At 34.5% G+C, this 24,261-nt stretch overlaps 1 protein-coding gene across 1 annotated transcript in view; it reads left to right on the top strand.

Annotated features, from left to right (window-relative positions):
• LOC149775692 (conditioned medium factor receptor 1-like) overlaps positions 1 to 24,261 on the top strand; it is a 52,602-nt gene that overhangs the window by 2,524 nt on the left and 25,817 nt on the right. Inside the window, exons 2-6 of the mRNA XM_089944283.1 lie at positions 11,123 to 11,198; positions 11,687 to 11,835; positions 14,848 to 14,984; positions 16,451 to 16,562; positions 21,263 to 21,422. Coding sequence (XP_089800409.1) covers positions 11,123 to 11,198; positions 11,687 to 11,835; positions 14,848 to 14,984; positions 16,451 to 16,562; positions 21,263 to 21,422 — 634 coding nt within the window. The remainder of the gene's footprint in view (positions 1 to 11,122; positions 11,199 to 11,686; positions 11,836 to 14,847; positions 14,985 to 16,450; positions 16,563 to 21,262; positions 21,423 to 24,261) is intronic.

Raw genomic sequence — 24,261 nt, 5'->3', positions numbered from 1 at the left:
TAAAACTATTGTCAGTTGTATTATAAAATTGGGCAGAATTGTCTTTCAGGTTGGGCCGAATTGTCTTTTAAGTTGGGCCGAATTGTCTTTTTTTCGGTCCAAGTTGGGCCGAATTGTCCAATAGCCATCTGTTACAATGTTAATAGGTCTCTTACAGCACTGTCTGTGGAATCGAAAGCAGTAAATTAAGATGCTTGATGTCTTGAGTAGCTGGTTGTTGTTGTTGTTGTGGGGTTTAACGCCATTTTTCAGCACGACAGGCTATACATGGCGGCCAGTATTAATGGTGGAGGAAGAACCCGGAAAACCCCGGAAAGAACCACCGACCCACGAGAAGCTACTGGCAAGCTTTCTCACATGCCCACATTGGCTGAATCTTAGACTCAAACCGCCACAGACAGAGGTGAGATGGCAGTGATCCGTAACGAAGAGTGCTTTAGACCACTCGGCCACTCAGGGCCCCTTGAGTAGCTGGAATCAAATATAAAAGGGGTCTGTATTTGGACCTTTACTCAATAATGTTAATATGTATTTTTTAAATTTTATTGAATATAGCTCTTTATATAACCATTCTGATTACAGCACTCCCCGAACTTTAACACTGACTGACACTTGAAACAGAATCCAGCATTCTGTTTGACAGGTTCACTGCAAACAAAATGCAAGCCAACCTGAAAAGTTTAAAGTAAACGTCATACAGATCATGTAGGCACATTTACACAAGTTTTAATTGTTGTTTGAAAGTTTAATACTAAAATAGTTGAAGCAAATCCTATTCAGTCTTGCTGGGGTACTAATATTACCAGGTAGTTCTAGAAATAATCTAGTCCTAGTTTCCTCTGACCCTTGTCACCACATTTTTTTATATTTGGATATTTATGTTGAAGTGTAGGGTCAGAGTTTATTCCCTATCGAAAAGTTGGAATTTGCTGACACCATTTGGTGTTGGCATGGAGTAGCCGCTTACTTGCCAGCCCAGCAAACATGAACGACCTTTCATCAAAATATACCTGCATGAAATTGATAGGAATATGATTTATTTTCTCAGAAATTGCTATCATAGCATTCATTATGTATTTAATCCACTGACAGACGGGACGAAAGTACATCGTTGCTGAAATTTGACCTGATCTGGCCATTTGCATTCCTAGTCAAGTGATATCAACAATACACCATTTCTGTGTTGCTGTAGGAAAACAAATCGAACATATAAATGAAAATCATTTAGTTTTTATAGAAAAATGAAAAAACCCCATAAACTTCTCAAAATATTATTTCTGAAAACAACGACCGAAAATCTGTAAATGTTGCAGCAATTCGAAGAAAACCAGATTCACTATACAACAGTATAAATGTTCAAATATCAAAAATGGGAGTGACAAGGGTCAGAGAAACTCAGACTAGATTATTTCTAGTTGTTGAATGTTTTGCAGCTTAAATGCCATAAAAGAAAGTTCAAAAAAAAAATTTGTTGATCCCTTATACAATGGTAGCCATGTACTGAACTGGGTCAAAAAAAAGGGCATAAGATCTATCATAACAAATTTATTTTCAATTTTTCTTGACATTACAGCACACAACATTCAGTCTGGTTTGTACTGGTTTATACTTTTAGGTTGACACTTGGCCAAAAATGTCCATATAATTTAGCATTGAGTTTGCTGTACATATTTCTTGGGGCATGTATATAATGATCTTGCAAGGAATATGGAAGTATGAGGATTGAAATAAAATGAATAATTGCCATCCAAAGTTTTATTTAATCAAATTTATAAAAATTACACCCATTACTATAATTGTTGGATCTGAACACCCACGTGACATTTGTGATTTTTACCATGGCAAGTCTGTACATAACGTAACCACTGTTATCATAAACTGTGAAGAGCAGTGAAACTGCTAAGTATCAACTTCAGTTCTTAAAAAATCTTTGTAAGATAGTTTCAAAGCTACAGTGTTATAAAACATAATGATCAGAAGTTAACTAATTCAGCAACTGCCAATGTTATGTGCATTTGAATTCCAATTTCTGTCCATTAACCCGTCATTTCTGTATTGACAGGAATACTTCTAAGCATGCTCTGAGGTCTGTAAAATCATTACACATTCAGTTATAGCAAACTCTTATTTAAGGCAAAAATGCATGATGTGGTGCAGACATAGGAACAAAAGTGCTTCCAAATGTTTGGATCTGATATCTTTTAATCACAATAAATCAATTATATTAGATGTTCAAATATTTTACATTGGCAATGGAAGATAAACATCAGCATATTGCACTTACTTTTTCGGATATGCAGCTGCTATTCAATATGATGAGTTACCTAATAACTTGAGAGACTAGTCAAATTTTACTTCAGTTAGATCACTAATTTTATCCTGGAATGGTAAGGACTAATTGTATTATCTGCAAACAATTAACTCCCCCACCCTACTCTTCTGCTATGAAGACAAGTAATATCTGTGTGATCATTTTGATTTACTGTTCTATACCATCAAATGCCCTACTGTTAGCTTCCTTCTTTTAAAGCAAGGCATACTCTGCATCTAAACATGCTTTTTTGTCTTGTGTTATATTTTTTCCATCCATATGATCATCTTAACCTGTGCAGTTTTTAGTTACCTACATACTAAACTTGTCTTTAATTGCTGCTTTTTAAAATGCTTTGCTTATTTATATGTTATATGAATTTTGTCCATTTGTACCAATGTATTATGCTGTGATTGTATGTCTTGCAAATCGTCTTTGATTTTATGTAGTAGAACCTCATTAGAGCTTACGTTGAATAGTTGTTTTAAATTATGCAGACTATAAATAAAATCTTATCTTAGATATGTTGATAAGTTGCAGACTTCAACAAAAACCCGATCTTACATGAGATGATGGCATTTTTATGGAGACAAATGAAATTAAATAGTGCAGGTGCCATTGCCAGTCTAACAGTGAACAATTTTCAATACAGCCTCTTCACATTTGAGCAGAATTGAAATAGTTTATTTTATTGATGAATAATACATTTGTTTTCTGTTGACCATGAGGACTGCATATTAATTATACAGTGTATCCCCTAGGGGTTCAAGACTGAAAGTAAAAACAAAAAAACTTTGGTATCAAAACTAGGGGTCAAATAAAAAATTTAGGGGTGCCTGAAGTGCAAATGAAGGGTAAAGGGAAACACGGGTTATTATTTTAACAGAGAAAATTATGACAAAAGGAAAATGTAGTAGATTTACTTTTGATCAGTAACTTCCTTAAATTTAACTGCAGATAATAACAGTGAAATCGTCCAAGCATCATTATGGATCAACGCCAATATAATTGAAACACTTTTGCTGTCATTTTCCAATTTACTGAATTTAATACTATTCTAGAACACAAAGTATAATACTGACTTGATAAAATAAAATCTGTATTCAATATGGAGTTATGTACTTTATATGAAATTTTTATATTCATTAATATTGATAAAATTGTTGTGCTTAGAATGAAAGTAAAATAAGTTGCATTAACTGGTTCAAGGTTTTACTTTCAAGATAAAAAATCCAAAATAAGAATAAAATAATTTTTAATGTGTTACACATCAATTATTTTTTTTTTTACACAATATTGGTAAAATTAATAGAAAAGTGGTTTGCATAAGAAATCAATAACAGCCATGGTAAATTTATGTACATTACTGTTTTATAGTGTGGTAAGTCAGCATAAAGACCTGACTTACGAAATGTTTTAAGATTTTTTTTTCTTTCTAAAAATTGAAAAGTTATTTTTAAAAATCTAAATGCAATAGCTAATATATCTTTTACACTTATTTTGGCATGAAATTTATGAAGAACTATTATCTATGAATTTAAGAGCTGAAAATCAATCTTTTACATTCTCTTGCTATATTTGCTGAAACATTAATAACTACTAAAAATAAATTACATATGTGTTTTTGTTATATTCATTTGGTCCAAAGAATACTGAGTACTCATGATACACAATGTCCATGGTAAGACAGAATGTCCGTGATAAGAACTAATGTCCATGTAAGACTAATATCCATGATAAAACTAATGTCCATGGTGTGACTTAATGCCTATAATAAGACTAATGTCCGTGATAAGACTAATGTCCATGATAAGACTAATGTCCATGATATGACTTAATGTCTATAATAAGACTAATCTCTATGATAAGACTAATGTCCATGATAAGACTAATGTCCATGATATGACTTAATGTCTATAATAAGACTAATCTCTATGATAAGACTAATGTCCATGATAAGACTAATGTCCATGGTGTGACTTAATGCCTATAATAAGACTAATGTCTGTGATAAGACTAATGTCCATGATAAGACTAATGTCCATGATAAGACTAATGTCCATGATATGACTTAATGTCTATAATAAGACTAATGTCCATGATAAGACTAATGTCCATGATAAGACTAATGTCCATGATATGACTTAATATCTATAATAAGACTAATGTCTGTGATAAGACTAATGTCCGTGATAAGACTAATGTCCATGATAAGACTAATGTCCATGATATGACCTAATGTCTATAATAAGACTAATCTCTATGATAAGACTAATGTCCATGATAAGACTAATGTCCATGATATGACTTAATATCTGTAATAAGACTAATGTCTGTGATAAGACTAATGTCAGTGATAAGACTAATGTCAGTGATAAGACTAATGTCCGTGATAAGACCTAATGTCTATAATAAGACGAATGTCTATAATAAGATGAATGTCCATGATAAGACTAATGTCCGTGATATGACTAATGCCCATGATAAGACAAATGTCTATAATAAGACTAATGTCAGTGATAAGACTAATGTCCATGATAAGACTAATGTCAGTGATAAGACTAATGTCCATGATAAGACTAATGTCCATGATAAGACTAATGCCCATGATAAGACAAATGTCTATAATAAGACTAATGTCAGTGATAAGACTAATGTCCATGATAAGACTAATGTCAGTGATAAGACTAATGTCTGTGATAAGATTAATATCAGTGATAAGACTAATGTCCATGATAAGACTAATGTGCATGATACTACTAATGTCCATGATAAGACTAATGTCCATGATAAGACTTGATGCCTATAATAAGACTAATGTCCGTGATAAGACTAATGTCCTTGATAAGATGAATGTCCTTGATAAGACGAATGGCCATGATAAGACTAATGGCCATGATAAGACTAATGTCCATGATAAAACTAATGTCCACGTAAGACTAATGTCCATGATAAGACTAATGTCCATGATAAGACTAATGTCCGTGATAAGACTTAATGTCTATAATAAGACTAATATCCATGATAAGACTAATGGCCATGATAAGACTAATGTCCATGATAAAACTAATGTCCACGTAAGACTAATGTCCATGATAAGACTAATGGCCATGATTAAGACTAATATCTATAATAAGACTAATGTCTGTGATAAGACTAATGTCTGTGATAAGACTAATGTCTATAATAAGACTAATGTCTATAATAAGACTAATGTATATAATAAGATGAATGTCTATGTTATGACTTGATGTCTATAATAAGACTAATATCTGTGATAAGAGTAATGTCCATGATAAGACTAATCTCCATGATAAGACTTAATGTCTACAATAAGACTAATGTCTGTGATAAGACTAATGTCTATAATAAGACTAATGTCCATGATATGACTTAATGTCTATAATAAGACTAATGTCTATAATAAGACTAATGTCTATGTTATGACTTGATGTCTATAATAAGACTAATGTCTGTGATAAGACTAATGTCCATGATAAGACTAATGTCCATGATAAGACTAATGTCCATGGTAAGACCTTTATAACCAGGTGTTATACTAGACCTGTGCAACCTACTGCCCACAGGTTAGATTTGGTCTTTGGCCTAGATTTAACCTCTTATTTACATCATAGGGTGTGGCTTTAAAAATTGCTTATCTTGACCATGCCCTGGAGGTAGTTAGTTTGAATTATGTAGTAAACTTGTTTCCTCAGTTTGATCCATGTATGCTGCATTGTAACTAATTGCCAGGTTGCTGGCATGCTGAAGAGTAAATGTTAATTTCCAGAAACAAAAGTGGATAAATGATGAGCTTGTAAGAAAGAATTTTTCCAGAATTCTGAAAGATGGACTATGGCAGACCACATTCCAGATTACATGTTACCTTCAAATTATGTTAGTAAACCCAAGCATTCTAATTTTGAAGGCTGTGTTGCCAGTTGTTGTTGTTGTTGTATGGTTTAACGCCACTTTTCAGCACAAGATAGGCCATACATGGCAGCCAGTATTAATGGTGGAGGAAGAACCCGGAAAAACCCCGGAAAGAACCACCGACCCACGAGAAGCTACTGGCAAGCTTTCTCACATAACCACATTAGCCGAATCCGAGTCTCGAACCGACACGGACAGAGGTGAGATGGCAGTGATCCGTAACGGTGAGCGCTTTAGACCACTCGGCCACTCGGGGCCCCGTGTTGCCAGTAAACAGAGAAACATATTTGTTTTAGAACCAAAACATATTAGTAAAGAAGTGCTACAGATAGTGTTAAAAAACAAATAAGTAAACTTGACATAAACTGGGATGTTGAATTTATACATGTACATAATTGTATACATCCTCTGGAATACTCCATACAATTAGGAAAGAGAATTCATAGTATATAATATGCAGGCAGCAATCTATTATCTTATCTACCTCTATATCTCCAGCAGCATAGTCCTGCAAATTTGTAAACATAGCACTGTTATTGTCACATGTTACATTAAACCACTGTAACATGTTGCACAGAAAATATCTATGCCATAGAATGGTTTACGCGTGTTGTTCTCTTATTGGTTGTGGATCATGCTTTCCCATCTTTGCTAGGCAAGGTTCTACTATCTTAACCCTATCTGCACCTTGGCAGGTGGATCAGATATTTCACTGCTTTTGGTCTGAATTTCATTGGATGTGGCAGCAAACCACCACATCCTATCAGAATCAGTTTGTTAAAATTTAAACACTGTTCCTACATGATTGAGAGAAGGGGAGCACACACCTGGAATGGACTTATAAAAAAGCCATTTTCCACTGTCGGTTTCCTTTCTCTCAAATACACCTTTAATGGTATCTCTCTGGTACTTAGTCATACTTTTGATGTTAAACTTACAAAATATCATTTTGATATCAGTTGCCTCCACCATTTTTGGCTGATGGTACATGTACAATGCACTGCTGTTACATACTGTTGATTAGTTGGCATTGCATATTAGGGAAAGAAACTCATGAAATCCAATAGATGTCACTATGACAAAGCACTGAAATATGTGATTGATCTGCCTAGGTGTAGTTATGGTTAACATATCGAAACCTTGGCTAGCCAAGATGACCAAAACAGCTAGCCAAGATGACATTTTCCAGTTTGTTGGTATAGAATGATCTGCCGAAATGACCCAGCAAAATGAATTGGAATAAAATGACTATTTCACAAATGGACCCAGATTCCAGTTTTTACAATAATCACAACTTAATAGCATGACTAATAATGGTTGAATGGTTAACATGTTAGAGTGCGCGTCTTGAGTTTGGGAGGTGCTTATTTGAAGCATTGATCTGGCTGCACATTTTTCTCCCTTTTGCAAATGGGCAAGGTGTGGTGGTTCAGTTGTTAGCATACGGGGCTCAGGTTATTAGTTAGAATCCTACAATTTGGTCCAGCCTGGGTCATCCACCTGTAATGTGTCCTTGGTCAAGGCACTTTATTCCAATTGCTTCAGCACTAAGTAGCCTACTTGTGTTAATGTGCCATTAGGCTCCAAAAGCAAACTAAACCATTTTGCACTTCTACTTATATAAACTCTGATGAAATTTGTGTGTGTGTTTGCAAAACCAGGAAATTGATAAGATTGAAATAAATCAGATATATATGTACATGTATCAGCACTGGGAATTTTAATCATGTAATCACAAAGTGGCTATTTTTGCATTTCCATCTCCTAGAATAATGATTCCAATTTAACCTGACTAAAAAGAACATCAAAGGGAAAGAAATTTTTTCCTTTATATTTAAGTGAGCTTTTTATGAAGGAGTCACAGATGTTTTAAGAATTTGTGTGTATTCATTCATGTAGTTAATTTTCCAATCCAGTACTGGTATTTAGATGTTTGATGAAATTCTCATTTACACTTACAGATTACTACATGTAGTAGTACAAAAACAGTCTGTCAAGAAGTTATTGTATTCAAGTGAAATTCATCATTCTAGCTAAATAGTGCAAGCCTTTATTTATGAGTACTTAATCAACGGTACCAAAAGAGTTGGACAGCCCCACTCCCATGGCCAATTATGCATGTAGATCAGGCCCTTCCCATATTCTAAGTGAGCTGTCCATTTGGCCTATCAAAAAATATCATGCAGTTTGCCTGAAAGAAACATTGAATGAATGGACAAAATGTGGCATTTTCATTTTGAAATTTGTAAAGACACTTGTAGTTAGGCAATGAGAAACAAGGATGGTGGCCAACCAGAAACCTGTGAGGGGAGGGGCTGATAAATATTTATGCCCAGCTGGGACTAATATTTTTAGCTCCCTCCATTGTATGATGATTGCTATAAACTTTGTTTACAAAAATGATTTGGGAACAGTACAAGTTTTGTTCACCTTATTTCATTGGTTACCAATAATTAGCACTCGTGTGTCCAGCATGAATAATATCAAACAGTCTCTTTCTCAAACAGACTTGATGTGGAGTGGTACCTATATGAATATTTGACAGTTAAACTTGTGGATTAGTGACTTGTAAAAGCCTCAAATAAACTTTTTCCCCATAGATAATTACATTTTATTTTGATATATTTAGTTCAGAAGAGTTGGTTGCTGCTGGCTCTGTTGATATTCAGGGTGAGTGTTTTCAGTAAATGTGACACATCTATGGTACATTGGCATTAACTAATTATGAATCTTCAAGCTACAGTTTTGACTGATTAAATAAAACAATAATTCCTCTATGTTTTCTGTTTTCCGTATATCGATAATTTGCTGCATTCAGAAAACAAAACTACTGCTGTGGGTTATATCAGGACCTGGAGAAAGCAATTTATTTAATGAAATAAAAAAATGAAATCAGATTTTTAGTTGACAAGATCACAATTTTTTTTTGTTATAAGAGGCAAATACACAGAAAATTAGTCACTTGAAAGCATTTTTTTTTTAAAGTATAGTAGTTTCAACATTTGAACATTGTATCAAAATAATAATTAACAAATATGGCCACATCATGCAAGTGGTGGTATCTGAAACAGGGTGAGTGATTTGGTTATAAAATAATTTGTGCTGGAGCCTGTTTCTGAAAATAATTCTTTGAATGCCCATCATTGTTTAATTTTGCCATATGGTATAAATTTTCATTCTGCTATGTGGTATAGGTGTTTGTTTTGTATTTGGTATAAATGTCTATTTTGCTATGTGGTATAGGTGTTTGTTTTGTATTTGGTATAAATGTTCATTTTGCTATGTGGTATAGGTGTTTGTTTTGTATTTGGTATAAATGTCCATTTTGATATGTGGTATAGGTGTTTGTTTTGTATTTGGTATAAATGTCCATTTTGATATGTGGTATAGGTGTTTGTTTTGTATTTGGTATAAATGTCCATTTTGATATGTGGTATAAATGTCTGTTTTGCTATATGGTATAAATGTCCAATTTATAAGGAATAAATGCCCATTTTATTATGTGGTTTAGATGTGTTTTGCATTTGGTATAAATGTCCATTTTGCTATGTGATATGAATGCCCATTTTGCTATGTGGTATAGATGTTTGTTTTGTATTTGGTAGAAATGTTCAATTTGCTATGTGGTATGAATGCCCATTTTGCTGTGTGGTATAGATGTCTGTTTTGTATTTGGTATAAATGTTCAATTTGCTATGTGGTATGAATGCCCATTTTGCTATGTGGTATGAATGCCCATTTCGCTATGTGGTATAAATGTCTGTTTTGCTATATGGTATAAATGTCCAATTTATAAGGAATAAATGCCCATTTTATTATTTGGTTTAGATGTGTTTTGCATTTGGTATAAATGTCCATTTTGCTATGTGGTATGAATGCCCATTTTGCTATGTGGTATAGATGTTTGTTTTGTATTTGGTAGAAATGTTCAATTTGCTATGTGGTATGAATGCCCATTTTGCTGTGTGGTATAGATGTCTGTTTTGTATTTGGTATAAATGTTCAATTTGCTATGTGGTATAAATGCCCATTTTGCTATGTGGTATGAATGCCCATTTTGCTATGTGGTATAAATGTCTGTTTTGCTATATGGTATAAATGTCCAATTTATAAGGAATAAATGCCCATTTTATTATGTGGTTTAGATGTGTTTTGTATTTGGTATAAATGTTCAATTTGCTATGTGGTATGAATGCCCATTTTGCTATGTGGTATAGATGTTTGTTTTGTATTTGGTATAAATGTTCAATTTGCTATGTGGTATGAATGCCCATTTTGCTGTGTGGTATAGATGTCTGTTTTGTATTTGGTATAAATGTTCAATTTGCTATGTGGTACAAATGCCCATTTTGCTATGTGGTATGAATCCCCATTTTGCTATGTGGTATAAATGTCTGTTTTGCTATATGGTATAAATGTCCAATTCATAAGGAATAAATGCCCATTTTATTATGTGGTTTAGATGTGTTTTGTATTTGGTATAAATGTTCAATTTGCTATGTGGTATGAAAGCCCATTTTGCTGTGTGGTATAGATGTCTGTTTTGTATTTGGTATAAATGTTCAATTTGTTACGTGGTATAAATGTCGATTTTTAATGGCATTACTGATAGTGCCATTTGTGCGCAGATGTCAATTACACATGGGTATCCTTTAAGGCAGGTCATGCTGTTATTAAATATTTCCTACATGCAATAAAATAAAGGGAGCCATTTGGTTGATTTCAGATGACTTTTGGTCAGTACAAAGCTTGAACACTGCTTGGTGTGGTAAACAGCTAGGATTTAGACATTTGGAATATTTTCAGCTTTTTCTCGGAATAATTGGTTTTCCATCTTTTACCAAGTGTCATTACTGTATTACTGTTTGTGTTTTTCAGGCTGTAGAGAAGGACTGGTACGATGTGGCTATTGTGGGATCTGGACCTTCAGGGGCAACATGTGGCTATTTCCTTGGTAACAATAAATTTATCTGCTATGTTTAACTATGCTTAACATGCACACCATTGTAGTGCACCTGCAAATTATGGTTGAAATATTAGCTGGCTTGGTGCTATAATTTCCCAAGTAGTTGCAAAATATTCAGACAAAATACTGATATGTTTTAATTCTTTAGAGTACAAGAATAATGTTGGTATGTGAGAAAGCTTGCCAGTAGCTTCCTGTGGGTTCGTGGTTCTTCCTTGGGTCCTTGTGGGTTCTTCCCACATGTATACTGACCACTGTATATAGTATAGTCTATCAAGTGCTGAAAAATGGCATTAAAACCCACATAACCAAATGTCCAAAAGCTGCTTAAATAGTTTATATTATGGCAATTATGCTCTTATAAACTTTCAAGTTTTCCTTTCATCACCAGTATAGGTAGACCACTTTGACGTTAACATTTTGCATTGGTTTACCAGTGTTTAAGTATAGATGTATTTTTCTCAAATTTTGTTTAGGAAAATTGGGATGGAAATGTCTCCTCCTAGAGAAGAAGAAATTCCCGCGTGACAAGTATTGTGGAGATGCAGTGTGTAAGACTGCTATAGAACTTCTTCAGGAAATGGGGATATATGAGAAATTGCTGAAGGAAAATAAAGCACATGTGGTAAGATTGTTTTAGAAGCTGTTTGATCAGTGTCTGTAATTTTCCCAAGTAGTTGGCCAAGTTTTAACTTGAAAAATGCTAACATATAATATATGGTATTCTAGAAAAGGGCCATAACTGTGGAAGTTTATGTTGTGGCTGTGACTCCAGTTCATCTTTACTTCTTTCCCATTATTAACATGCATTTTCATTTTTTTCTTTTTAGTAAAATAACTCTGTTTAAACTAATACAAGTTTTATTGCTAAATTATGCATTTCTGTAAATTTTCATTGAAGAAATTTAGTTCTTTTCATATTATATATCTATATATATATATATATATATATATATATATATATATATATATATATATATATACATACAGTCTCAAGAATGCTTGCACTAGCATTATCAAGGACCTCAAGAGATCACCTTGGCATTCGTGTTCGTGCCATTAATTCCTGTCCATCCATGTATACACTAAAGTCTCGACACCATTGAGTAACCTCAGGGTTCAAGTTTTTGTTGTGGTCATTTTCTAAAATACAGTTAACTTAAGAGTCATGTCACTTGGTTAGTGGATACATCTTATTAACATGTACCATGGTTTTCCCCATAAGGCAAAAAAAAATGTGTTTCCTATTGCATTAGTTTAAAATTAGGGTAGGTAGGTAGGGATTTATTTTAAAAATATTATAATAATTAATATAAATAATGTGATAAGTGATGCAAGTACTGGGCCAAACTCGCTCAATTAGATTCACAAATCAATTTTTTAAAATAAAAATTAAATTTTTTTCCCTAGGAGAAAAATGTGCAAGGGTCAGCAGCAAAGAATAGGGTTGGTCTGCCGACCAGAAAGACAAATATTTTTGTTTTGGCCTTATTTTATTTGATGTACAATACAAGCATGTAACCAAGATTACAAAACAACTGTTCCTGTTGAAAGTTTTCTTCAGAGTATAAATACATGCATACTGAAATAAAACAATGTCACCTGATGATGTCACAGACCTTGATTGAATTAAATAATCATTACCTGAGACAATGTACAGGAGATTGAAAACTCTTGATTTACCCAACCACACATCACCAGGTACGCAGCAAGAAAGGTCCCCTATTGATATGCGAATGAGGGTCCTCTCTGCATTGTAAGATGATAAGGTAGATTGATCAGAACATTGCTGTGCCATTTTGGTTAGATCAGGAAATAACCTCAGAAGTAGCTGTAGGAATGCATGTCAGTTTGGTTTTTTGGCCGATCTGTTACGACAGCAAAGGACAACAGTGTTCAGTTGTGACTTTGTCTCTTTCCAACATCTGATTGTTCATGTGAAAGAAAGTAATTCAGAATGGTGATGAATTAGATCAAAGTTCTCTGACAGAAAAGACTGAGGATGATCTGATTGAAGATGGATATGTTTGAAAGTGCAAGTAAAGTCAGTAATATGTTACCTTTCATTATTGCTAGTTGCACCATTGTCTTCTTCTGTAAATTCTTAGAGCACATGCATCAACTCAGTCTGACTTGCTGTCATCTACCCATGTGCAATGAAACATCCTCATTTCTCTCTGGACATCCTCTTAATTTCAAGACAAGAAAATAATGGTCACTTAAAGAAAATATACCACAATGATGGGGTTATGTTGTATTTGGACCTGATATTAATATTTCTTTATTATCAAGACATTATTCCTCAGTCCTTAATTATAAAAAAGTTCATTTTGATTAATAATTTTTCAGTGCTAGCACATAACAAGCCACATACCTTTCAACCCATTGCAGGTTAAGGAATTGGCAATAAAAATAGGTATGCACTTCTAATTATTTATCAAAATTATCCATTCATATGTTTTCACTTCTAGCGTTTACATGTTTGATTGTTCGTGTATTAGTTTTATTAATGTCATTTAATGCAGTGTGTGTTATTAACTTCTAATTAATCTCCAGACAACTTTAGTGAAGATCACACTGTTTTACAATCTTTCTTTAGTTAATGCTTGTTGCCAACATAGAGATATCAGATCTCATTTCATCTCAGGATTTCGTGTATATCTGAATGAAATTATCTTACATTTCCTGGTCAGGTTTGTTTTCCCTAGAACTAACACACAAAATCCAGGAATTGTTAAGGACTTCACAGGCCAAGACTGCCTTGTCATCTTGCCTTTATCTCTTGCTTCTTGGAACCTTGAATTCTACAGTGGACCTGGCATTCATTTACCTCCTGTTTAGTTTCTTTTGTTGGAGATCTTGAAACCACATAAGAATTTCATAGCTGCCAAGTGTCCCGTTTTTCCCGTATTTGTCCAGTATTTTGGACCTGAATATGGGTGTAAGTTTTACTTGTTAAAGATCAGTTTTTAGTTTTAAAAAAATTAATTAAAAATTCATCATTATCATCATCATCAGTCCCATAGTCTTTGAATGAGGCTTTATTTGAAAATTTTACACTTAATACCATTTTTCTTCTATCTGTAGCGTCAGTTCAGAGAAGATGTGAGCTGTGTTCTTTATCAGTAGATGAGGGATGGTTCACTGAGAATTGTTTCCCTGGTTATTTCAGCTAGGTTTCCTTGTGAAAAGCAGCTTATGTCCGTACTTCAATCCCAGTCAGTCTCAATTGCATCTGTACTGGGGATGATTGAGATACACTCGTTAACCTAATACATCTGCTGACATATATTTTTTTCTCCGGGACCAATTGATCTCAGATTAGAAATAATTTAAAGTGCTGAACACAGCTCCATGCTTCAGAATAATTCCTTTTATTGAAAAAATAAGTAAGAATGTATTGGTGTAATTTGCTCATTTAAGCAAAACATTTGGAAAATGAAAGGTTCAAGATGAATTAGGAATTGGCATATAAAGTTCGCACCAATAGATTTTGTAAACCACATTACAAAACTTGTAATGATTTACATTGTTTCATCAGTACTAGATTGATTGCAGAAAGACACTGTGACTTTGTGTCTGTACTGCCCTGGAGTGCATGTTTTACATTGTTTCACCAGTACTAGTTTGATTGCAGGCAGACAGTGGGGGTCTGTGCAGCCCAGGAGGACTGAGTTATGTTGGAAGAAGTAAAGAAGAATATGGAGAAATTCCAGCTGCCATTGCCTGCAAGCGGATCCACCTGGATGAGGCTATAGCCATGGCTGCTAAAAGGTTGGTTATGTTAACACGAGTTTTCAGGTATACAGCAGTCAGTGTATGGCTGTCCATGGGAGTCATAGAGTGTACCACCTTATAGTGAGATCACCTTATAATGAAGTACATGACAGTTCTGTCTCAGTATAATGCCATTCATGTGAGTCTTTGGGAATACCACATTGTACTGTTGTACATTATATAGTACTCCCTCATTATAACACTCCATGGGAGCTGCAGAATATACATGATTCAGTACTAACTCATTATAATCCTTTCAATGGGAGCAATAGAATATACCATCTTATAGTGAGATCACCTTATAATGAAGTACATGACAGTACTGCCTTGGCATAATGCCTTTCATGGGAGTCTTTGGGTATACTGCCTTGTACTGTTGTACATTGTATAGTACTCCCTCATTATAACACTCCATTGTAGCTGTAGAATATACATGATTCAGTACTACCTCATTATAATCCTTTCAATGGGAGCAATATAATATACCACCTTATAGTGAGATCACCTTATAATGAAGTATGTGACAGTACTGCCTCAGTATAATGCCATTCATGGGAGTCTTTGGGAATACCACCTTGTACTGTTGTACATTATATACTACTCCCTCATTATAACACTCCATGGGAGCTGCAGAATATACAGTCTATAACAAGACCACCTTGTAATGAAGTGCATAACATAGTCACTCATTATGACTCTATTTATGGGAGCCATACAGTATACTACTTTATAGTGAGCCCACATTATGGAACATAATATACATTCAATGTTCCCCCGTTATACCCCATCCTGGAGTCACATTGAATACCACCTTATAGTGAGATTGCCTTATAATGAATTACATAATAATAATAACACCACCACTTAATCAAATGGGATCTGTGTCCATACACATGCCTCGTAAAAGGAATCATGTTATAATGAGGGAATGATGTATATTAAATGGTAGCAGCATGTTAAAATCATTTGCAGAAAACCTTTGTTAATCCTAATGTGATTTTCTTTTTTTATAGGACATCTGTCATGGAGACATTTGTCATGTAGACATCTGTCACACATATTTGTCCCTTATTTACATTTTACCTACATATAACTAATCTTTGTTTTGTATCCCATTTAACAATTCTCCTTTAGCTTCATTCTGATTTAGTCTGTAAATTATGTTTATTTTCAAGTTTATGCTCAATTTAAATCCATCCAGACCAAGAAGAAAAGAAAAAAAACATTTGTACCAACCTACCTACCATAATTTAAAAAAAATGTAACCAGATCTATGTATTTCATTTTTACTTGACCATGTTTAAACAATATGGAGTTTTGAAATAGTGGAAGTGTTACGTGATTGCATATTTAAATTCTCATGTTTATTTGTGGTAGAAATAAACCTTCTATCTGCTCTCTGCAGGAAGACAGAATGCATATCTTTTATTCAGTTACAGCTGACATGAATTATTTTTCACCAGAATGGGAGCCGACCTTAAAGAAGAGTGCGCAGTATCCAGTGCTATTTTTGATAAGGAGACTGGCTTGTGGACCATTAAACTGGAGGAATCAGATCGACAATTTAGAGCAAGGGTAGACAACTCTCCTGTATTACACTTATAGAATGATTAACAGTTTGATACACCTTGTTTAATTAATAATAGCCTGAGTGATTTGTTTAACTTAACATGATTTTTGATGTCATTATGATAGTTTCACTCTAATAATTGCTGTTTATTGCTATAATAAGTGTGTGTGTGTGTGTGTGTGTTGGATTTTTAAAGTAGCTTTAAAAAATGTTCAATCATAATGCTACGATGCCTGCATTGTGGCAGTTTATAGTGATGTCACACTGAGGCATCATGCCGCAGACGTGAAGCATGATGTCCCACCCAGTCACATTATCCTGACACCAGGCTGACCAGTCCTAACACTAACCTCTTAATGCTGAGTGCCTAGCAAGGCAGTTGCTAGTACCATTTTTGTAAGTCTTTTGGTATGACTTGGCTGGGGTTCGAACCCACAACCTCTTGCATCCACTGTAAGAAGAGAAACAACAACATGCAAATATAAAGGAAAATAAAAACAACTGATGCTTGAAATGCTGTGAAAAGTAGCATATTTCTGCACAGGCTGTGACAGACTTTATTTACTTTTTAAACCAATCAAAATATGTAGGAAGCACAACATGAATAAGTGGTAATACTATTCATGATCAACAACCCTTCTATTCCAATTGCCCATCACCTCTTTGCTATTGCGGTATCAATATCCAGATCATTACAAGAGATGGAGAATAGATGCAAAATGAAACTTATTCTCTCCAAGTTCATTTAATCATTAGCAGCCATGAATAATTATTAGTCATTTGTCTTTTCATTCTTTAAATTGAAATTTAATTTGAGACAGCTGTAGTATAAACAGGTACAAATTTCCATCAGTAAACAGAAAACTATTGACAACACCTACTTGTTTTCTACAAATTAACAAACACAAGGTTGTGACTCATGTGATATATGCCCATGTCCCATCCCATTACCAATTCCATACTAATTAACAAACACAAGGTTCTGACTCATGTGATATATGCCCATGTCCCATCCCATTACCAATTCCATGCTAATTAACAAACACAAGGTTCTGACTCATGTGATATATGCCCATGTCCCATCCCATTACCAATTCCATGCTAATTAACAAACACAAGGTTCTGACTCATGTGATATATGCCCATGTCCCATCCCATTACCAATTCCATGCTAATTAACAAACACAAGGTCCTGACTCATGTGATATATGCCCATGTCCCATCCCATTACCAATTCCATGCTAATTAACAAACACAAGGTCCTGACTCATGTGATATATGCCCATGTCCCATCCCATTACCAATTCCATGCTAATTAACAAACACAAGGTCCTGACTCATGTGATATATGCCCATGTCCCATCCCATTACCAATTCCATACTAATTAACAAACACAAGGTTCTGACTCGTGTGATATATGCCCATGTCCCATCCCATTACCAATTCCATGCTAATTAACAAACACAAGGTTGTGACTCATGTGATATATGCCCATGTCCCATCCCATTACCAATTCCATGCTAATTAACAAACACAAGGTTGTGACTCATGTGATATATGCCCATGTCCCATCCCATTACCAGTTCCATGCTAATTAACAAACACAAGGTTGTGACTCATGTGATATATGCCCATGTCCCATCCCATTACCAATTCCATGCTAATTAACAAACACAAGGTTGTGACTCATGTGGTATATGCCCATGTCCCATCCCATTACCAATTCCATGCTAATTAACAAACACAAGGTTGTGACTCATGTGATATATGCCCATGTCCCATCCCATTACCAATTCCATGCTAATTAACAAACACAAGGTCCTGACTCATGTGATATATGCCCATGTCCCATCCCATTACCAATTCCATACTAATTAACAAACACAAGGTTCTGACTCATGTGATATATGCCCATGTCCCATCCCATTACCAGTTCCATACTAATTAACAAACACAAGGTTCTGACTCATGTGATATATGCCTATGTCCCATCCCATTACCAATTCCATGCTAATTAACAAACACAAGGTTCTGACTCATGTGATATATGCCCATGTCCCATCCCATTACCAATTCCATACTAATTAACAAACACAAGGTTCTGACTCATGTGATATATGCCCATGTCCCATCCCATTACCAATTCCATGCTAATTAACAAACACAAGGTCCTGACTCATGTGATATATGCCCATGTCCCATCCCATTACCAATTCCATGCTAATTAACAAACACAAGGTTCTGACTCATGTGATATATGCCCATGTCCCATCCCATTACCAATTCCATGCTAATTAACAAATACAAGGTTGTGACTCATGTGATATATGCCCATGTCCCATCCCATTACCAATTCCATGCTAATTAACAAAAACAAGGTTCTGACTCATGTGATATATGCCCATGTCCCATCCCATTACCAATTCCATGCTAATTAACAAACACAAGGTTCTGACTCATGTGATATATGCCCATGTCCCATCCCATTACCAATTCCATACTAATTAACAAACACAAGGTTCTGACTCATGTGATATATGCCCATGTCCCATCCCATTACCAATTCCATGCTAATTAACAAACACAAGGTCCTGACTCATGTGATATATGCCCATGTCCCATCCCATTACCATTTCCATGCTAATTAACAAACACAAGGTTCTGACTCATGTGATATATGCCCATGTCCCATCCCATTACCAATTCCATGCTAATTAACAAACACAAGGTTGTGACTCATGTGATATATGCCCATGTCCCATCCCATTACCAATTCCATGCTAATTAACAAACACAAGGTTGTGACTCATGTGATATATGCCCATGTCCCATCCCATTACCAATTCCATGCTAATTATTTTATCCCATGAACATACCCAGCCACTGATAACATATGTCATCATAAAAATAACATTCCAGATTTGTTCCACATGTATGATTTACATTCTTTGCTGATCATTTAATAACCACTTATTGGGAAGTTGCTTCACATCTTGTCTGCTTGCATTCAGTTTGAGGGCTATACTTCTAGTGTGTCATGCAGATAAATATGTCACATCAAATTCAGATTAATGGCTATAGTTTGTTCAAGTTCAGAGTCAAACAATAACCACCAATCAGAACTGTGGCATTATTCACTGCATGACACACTGGAAGTATTTGCATCGAAACTAGGTAAAATTAGATACAAAGCAACAGAGAAACTTCATGCAACAAGTATCTACTAAATAATCTGTACAGTGCTTAGATCATAGGTGGGAACAAGTTTGTACCATCTCTTTTTATACTGATATATGTAATCAGCAACTGAATGTACTGTTGGGATATTTAAAAAAATCACACAAAATCAGCAAATTCCAAATGGCAAGTTTTAGTCGCCTTGTTAATTTGTGACATGGTAGTGGGTGTTGTCAGGTTTCTTTTTTTACTGTCAGTAATGAGTGTCTCTGACCACAGAATAGATTTTTTTCATCTGCATGAAGTTTAATGTGAAGGATTTATGTGTTAGTCATCTCCATTGACACATGCAGACTTCATTTAGAAGATTTCCTTTGCGTGAGGAAATTGCACTATCACTTCTTTTTTGAAGATAGCACCAGACTGTCTTTTAAATGTAATTTAAGACGTGACATTGATAAGACAAAGAAGCAGTGCAAAACAAAGCACACGGGTTACTGGAGCAGCCTGAAATGGCCTAAAAGATTGAACAAAAATCACTGATACCCAACAGGTAGTCTGTTTGGATTTTTTTTTTCGTACCATATCAAGGATGTTAATGGCATATGAACAAATGATAAGTACATGTCCATTTTCATTCTGCATATTTCAAATACAACCAACTTGTCAACACATATAAAATAGCACCACCACGGCAGTGACAAACCTGACAAACTATCAAATTTGATATGCTTTGATAATGCCTTGTATCATAGGCTTTGTATTGTGAATTGTATCAGTTTGTTGTAGAGTGTCTCATTTCACTCCTAGTTTATTGTAATCATGGCATAATATAGATTATTATATACAAAATATAGATCATACTTTGCATGCATTGATTACACTTTTTTGCCACTTAGATTATGCTGATATTTCATTTGGGGTTGGCTGATATTTCATTCGGGGTTGGCAGGTATTTCATTCGGGGTTGGCAGGTATGCATAATGGTCTAGTGGGATCACCTGTTTTGGATGGACAGTTATGTTTCCCACCCACCATTTGACCCATCCCAATGGCTGTATTTGTATAATATAATTGTATTTTCTGCTCTTTTTATTTATGAAGCAGTAATTAACTTGCAGTTAAAAAAGAGCCCATTTTATGATTATATTTTCTTTAAAAAAAGTGTTTTATTTATTTTATTTTTACTTTGAGCAAAACTGCATCATTCTGTTTGTCATGCAACAGAACAAGTCAATATTATGCTGAAGTGTTTGACAGTAAGACTTGAATGACATGTTGATGTATCGGAGATTTATGCTTCTACATTATATAACCATAGTATGATATTTCCTTTTGTATTTGAAGTTATGAAATGGGTTTGTGAAATTTATCAGTGGCATATTAGGATAAAATATTGCATTGTGTCTAGAAATTTGCTTTGAAGAGAGAAATGTTCAGTTTTTAAGATAAAATTCTACAGTATAAAAAAATCTGCTTGAAGTATAGGAATTCAACAATAATTTTTCTACCTTTGTGAATTGTCAGGTGCTTGTGTGTGCTGATGGTGCTCCATCCAGATTGGCCATCGAACTGGGAATAGTGTCCCGGCCACCAGATAGCATAAGCTCCCGTGCATATGTGGAAGCCAGTACACACAAGTTCAAAGCTGATGGATTGGTTTTCTACCCTAAAGACCTACTACCAGGTAAGATATAAATATAGGCTTGTCCGTTCTTTGAAATTCTTGTAAGTTTTAGCTCATTTGGCCATATTGCCAAGCGAGTTTGTTTGATCATATGTGGTCATTTGGGCATCCTGATGTGTTCAGAATTATCATTTATAATTTTCCTCAACAACCACTTGACCAATTCATGCATGATTTTACACTGACCATTAGGTTATCAAGATGTTTCAGTTTGTTCAGTGGGTGCCAATATGTTGTCCAGCAGAGTCACCTATACTAAAATATAACAACTTTTATTTGACTTTTTTCTCCAAAATAGCTCAACAGGTCTTGACCAAAATTTGACAGTAAGGATTCTTGATATAAAGCCTTTAATGACTTCTTCTTGGAACCTTCTGAACAAATCATTAACATTCAAGAGACGGTTTTCTGAAACAGGATGTTTTCAGTGCTTTACAAATGATGTCAGTTTATCATTAAATATAGCAAGCAGTAAAAAGGATTAAATTGTTTCAGTTTCTTTTTAAAAAGTGCTGAACAGAATTCAGTAAATGTTGACAGAAACTTTACTTGCATTAGATGCTTTTTTAATTTTGTAAAGCATACATTATTGAGAAGTTAGACTTTCGTGACTATGTGGCATAAACACTTGTCATGGTTTTGGTTGAAGGTTTTTATTGGCATAGATTTGCACACACACACACACATAAGTAAGGATGTGCACACACATGCAAACACACACACATATGTCCTGCATTCCAGTATTTCACTTCAAAGGTTGGAAGGTGTGAAATTATGGCAGTCCACCATCAAATATTGCTACTGTTACTAAAAATAGAAAAACCTCTTACAAATGTCATTTAAAACACTGTTCAGAAGAATTTGACAGATGGCTAGTTTGTTGTTGTTGTACAAATGATGTTGATTTTATATCAGATATGACTAGCAATAATAAAGTTAAACAAATTTTTCCAAATCTGCTCTATGGCTCCCAGTGCCGATCTGATGTAGAAAGCTGTCCACCATTACACAAAATTAAAACTTTTAAATGACTTCTCAAAAACTATTCAACAAAATCTGACAGAATACAACTTGGCATAAAGAGCTTTCAGTTTTTTTTTACATATGATGCTATTCCACCAGAAAATAAGAATGCTGTTATTTAAACAAGAAAAACCTTTAAAATAACATTTTCCTACAACAACAAAAAAACATCTCAGCAGTATGTGACCAAATTTTACAGAATCGGCTTGGTATTTCAGATAGGATTTCCGATTTGTACACATGTCAGTCTGCCATAAAATAATGCCACCACTACTAAAAATAGATAACTTTTAATGACTGCTCAGCAGAATTTGACTAATTTGACAGAAAGCTTTTCAGATGATAACAATCTGCAACAGAAAAAAGAAAAACCTTTTAACAAGCCCTTTTTTAAAAAAACCCTCAACTGAACTTGTTTAACTTTGAAAACAAGAATCCTGGCATGAATCCCTTTAAGTTTTACACAGATGATGTTGCTCCAGCATCACATATGGATGCCATTACTAAAAATATACATTTTGTAAACGGGTTCCTCTCAAAAACTTCTCAGCAGTAATTGACTAGAATTGATAGATATCATTTTGATATAAAAGTGTTCAATTTGAAACATTTGATGTCAAGTCAAATTAAATATGGTGGCCATTTTAAAGATTGAAAATTCGTTAAATGGCTTCACAAAAAATTCTGCAAAATTTTACCAGACATGACACAAAATGGCTTTTATTTTTGTACAAAGGGTGATGATACACCATCAGATGAGGTGGATGCTACCAAAAGATATAAAACCCTTAAATACAACTATGGCACATAATTTGACCAAAATTTGACAGAAAGCATCCTGGCTTGAAAGCTTTTCAAGTGCATACAAATGATGCTGATCCTAATGTCAAAAATGGATACTGTTCTAATAAAACAGCATTACAAAACATTTTCTAAAAATAATGCACAACAGAATTTGACCAGTTTTGACAGAAATTATTTTGGCATAAAGGCCTTTAAGTATTGACAAAGCATTCTGGCATAATGGCCTTTCAGTATTGACAAAGCATTCTATCAAAGGCATTTCATATTGACAAAGCATTCTGGCAGAAAGGCCGTTCAGTATTGACAAAGCATTCTGACATAATGGCCTTTCAGTACTGACCTAAAGCATTATGGTATTAAGGCCTTTTGGTGTTGGACATATGATGCTGATTTTCCATCGGATATGGAAGAAAATACAAAAAATGTAAAGAATCATGATACACATGTCTTCATAAAATATGCAGTTAACAGTATTGAATAAATTTCTACAGAGATCATCCTACTGACCTAGATGCTTGGCCAGCTGCAATCTGCATTTGGCTATTTCCACAGAAAGCATCCTACTGACCTAGATGCTTGGCAAACTGCTTCTGCATTTGGCTTTTAGGCAGTGTCAGCCAGGTGAATGATCTCAGATTTGCTTTGGCCCATTGTTGCAATGCAGAAAGGTTGCCAGAGCCCAGTAAACAAACAGAATGGGCAGAAAAGTGCATACAGATTCTTTCAGTATATGGTAGAATATCCAAATATGGTCTAGCATGCTTTAATCTGAATGCAGATTTCCACAAGAATATTGTGTTATTTGTCATGGTGATCAAAGAATGATTAGTGTAAACATTCCAATATATTTTACTTTGTAGAACTTTGGAGCTTTGTTATTAGCCAAACTTCATGAAAATAATAACTCTTCTTAGGTAGAATATTTTTATTTGTGTCACCTTTTAGTCTTTGACAATAGTTTTATTTACTCCATTGCAAGGTATAGGATCACTTGTGTATCCTTGTCTAGTTA

Source organism: Sinohyriopsis cumingii, chromosome 19 (assembly GCF_028554795.1).
Source record: "Sinohyriopsis cumingii isolate HCF-2022 chromosome 19, ASM2855479v2, whole genome shotgun sequence".
Lineage (NCBI taxonomy): Eukaryota > Metazoa > Mollusca > Bivalvia > Unionida > Unionidae > Sinohyriopsis > Sinohyriopsis cumingii.
Note: the sequence above shows the minus strand (reverse complement) of the source record. Positions and strands in the feature narration are given on the sequence as shown.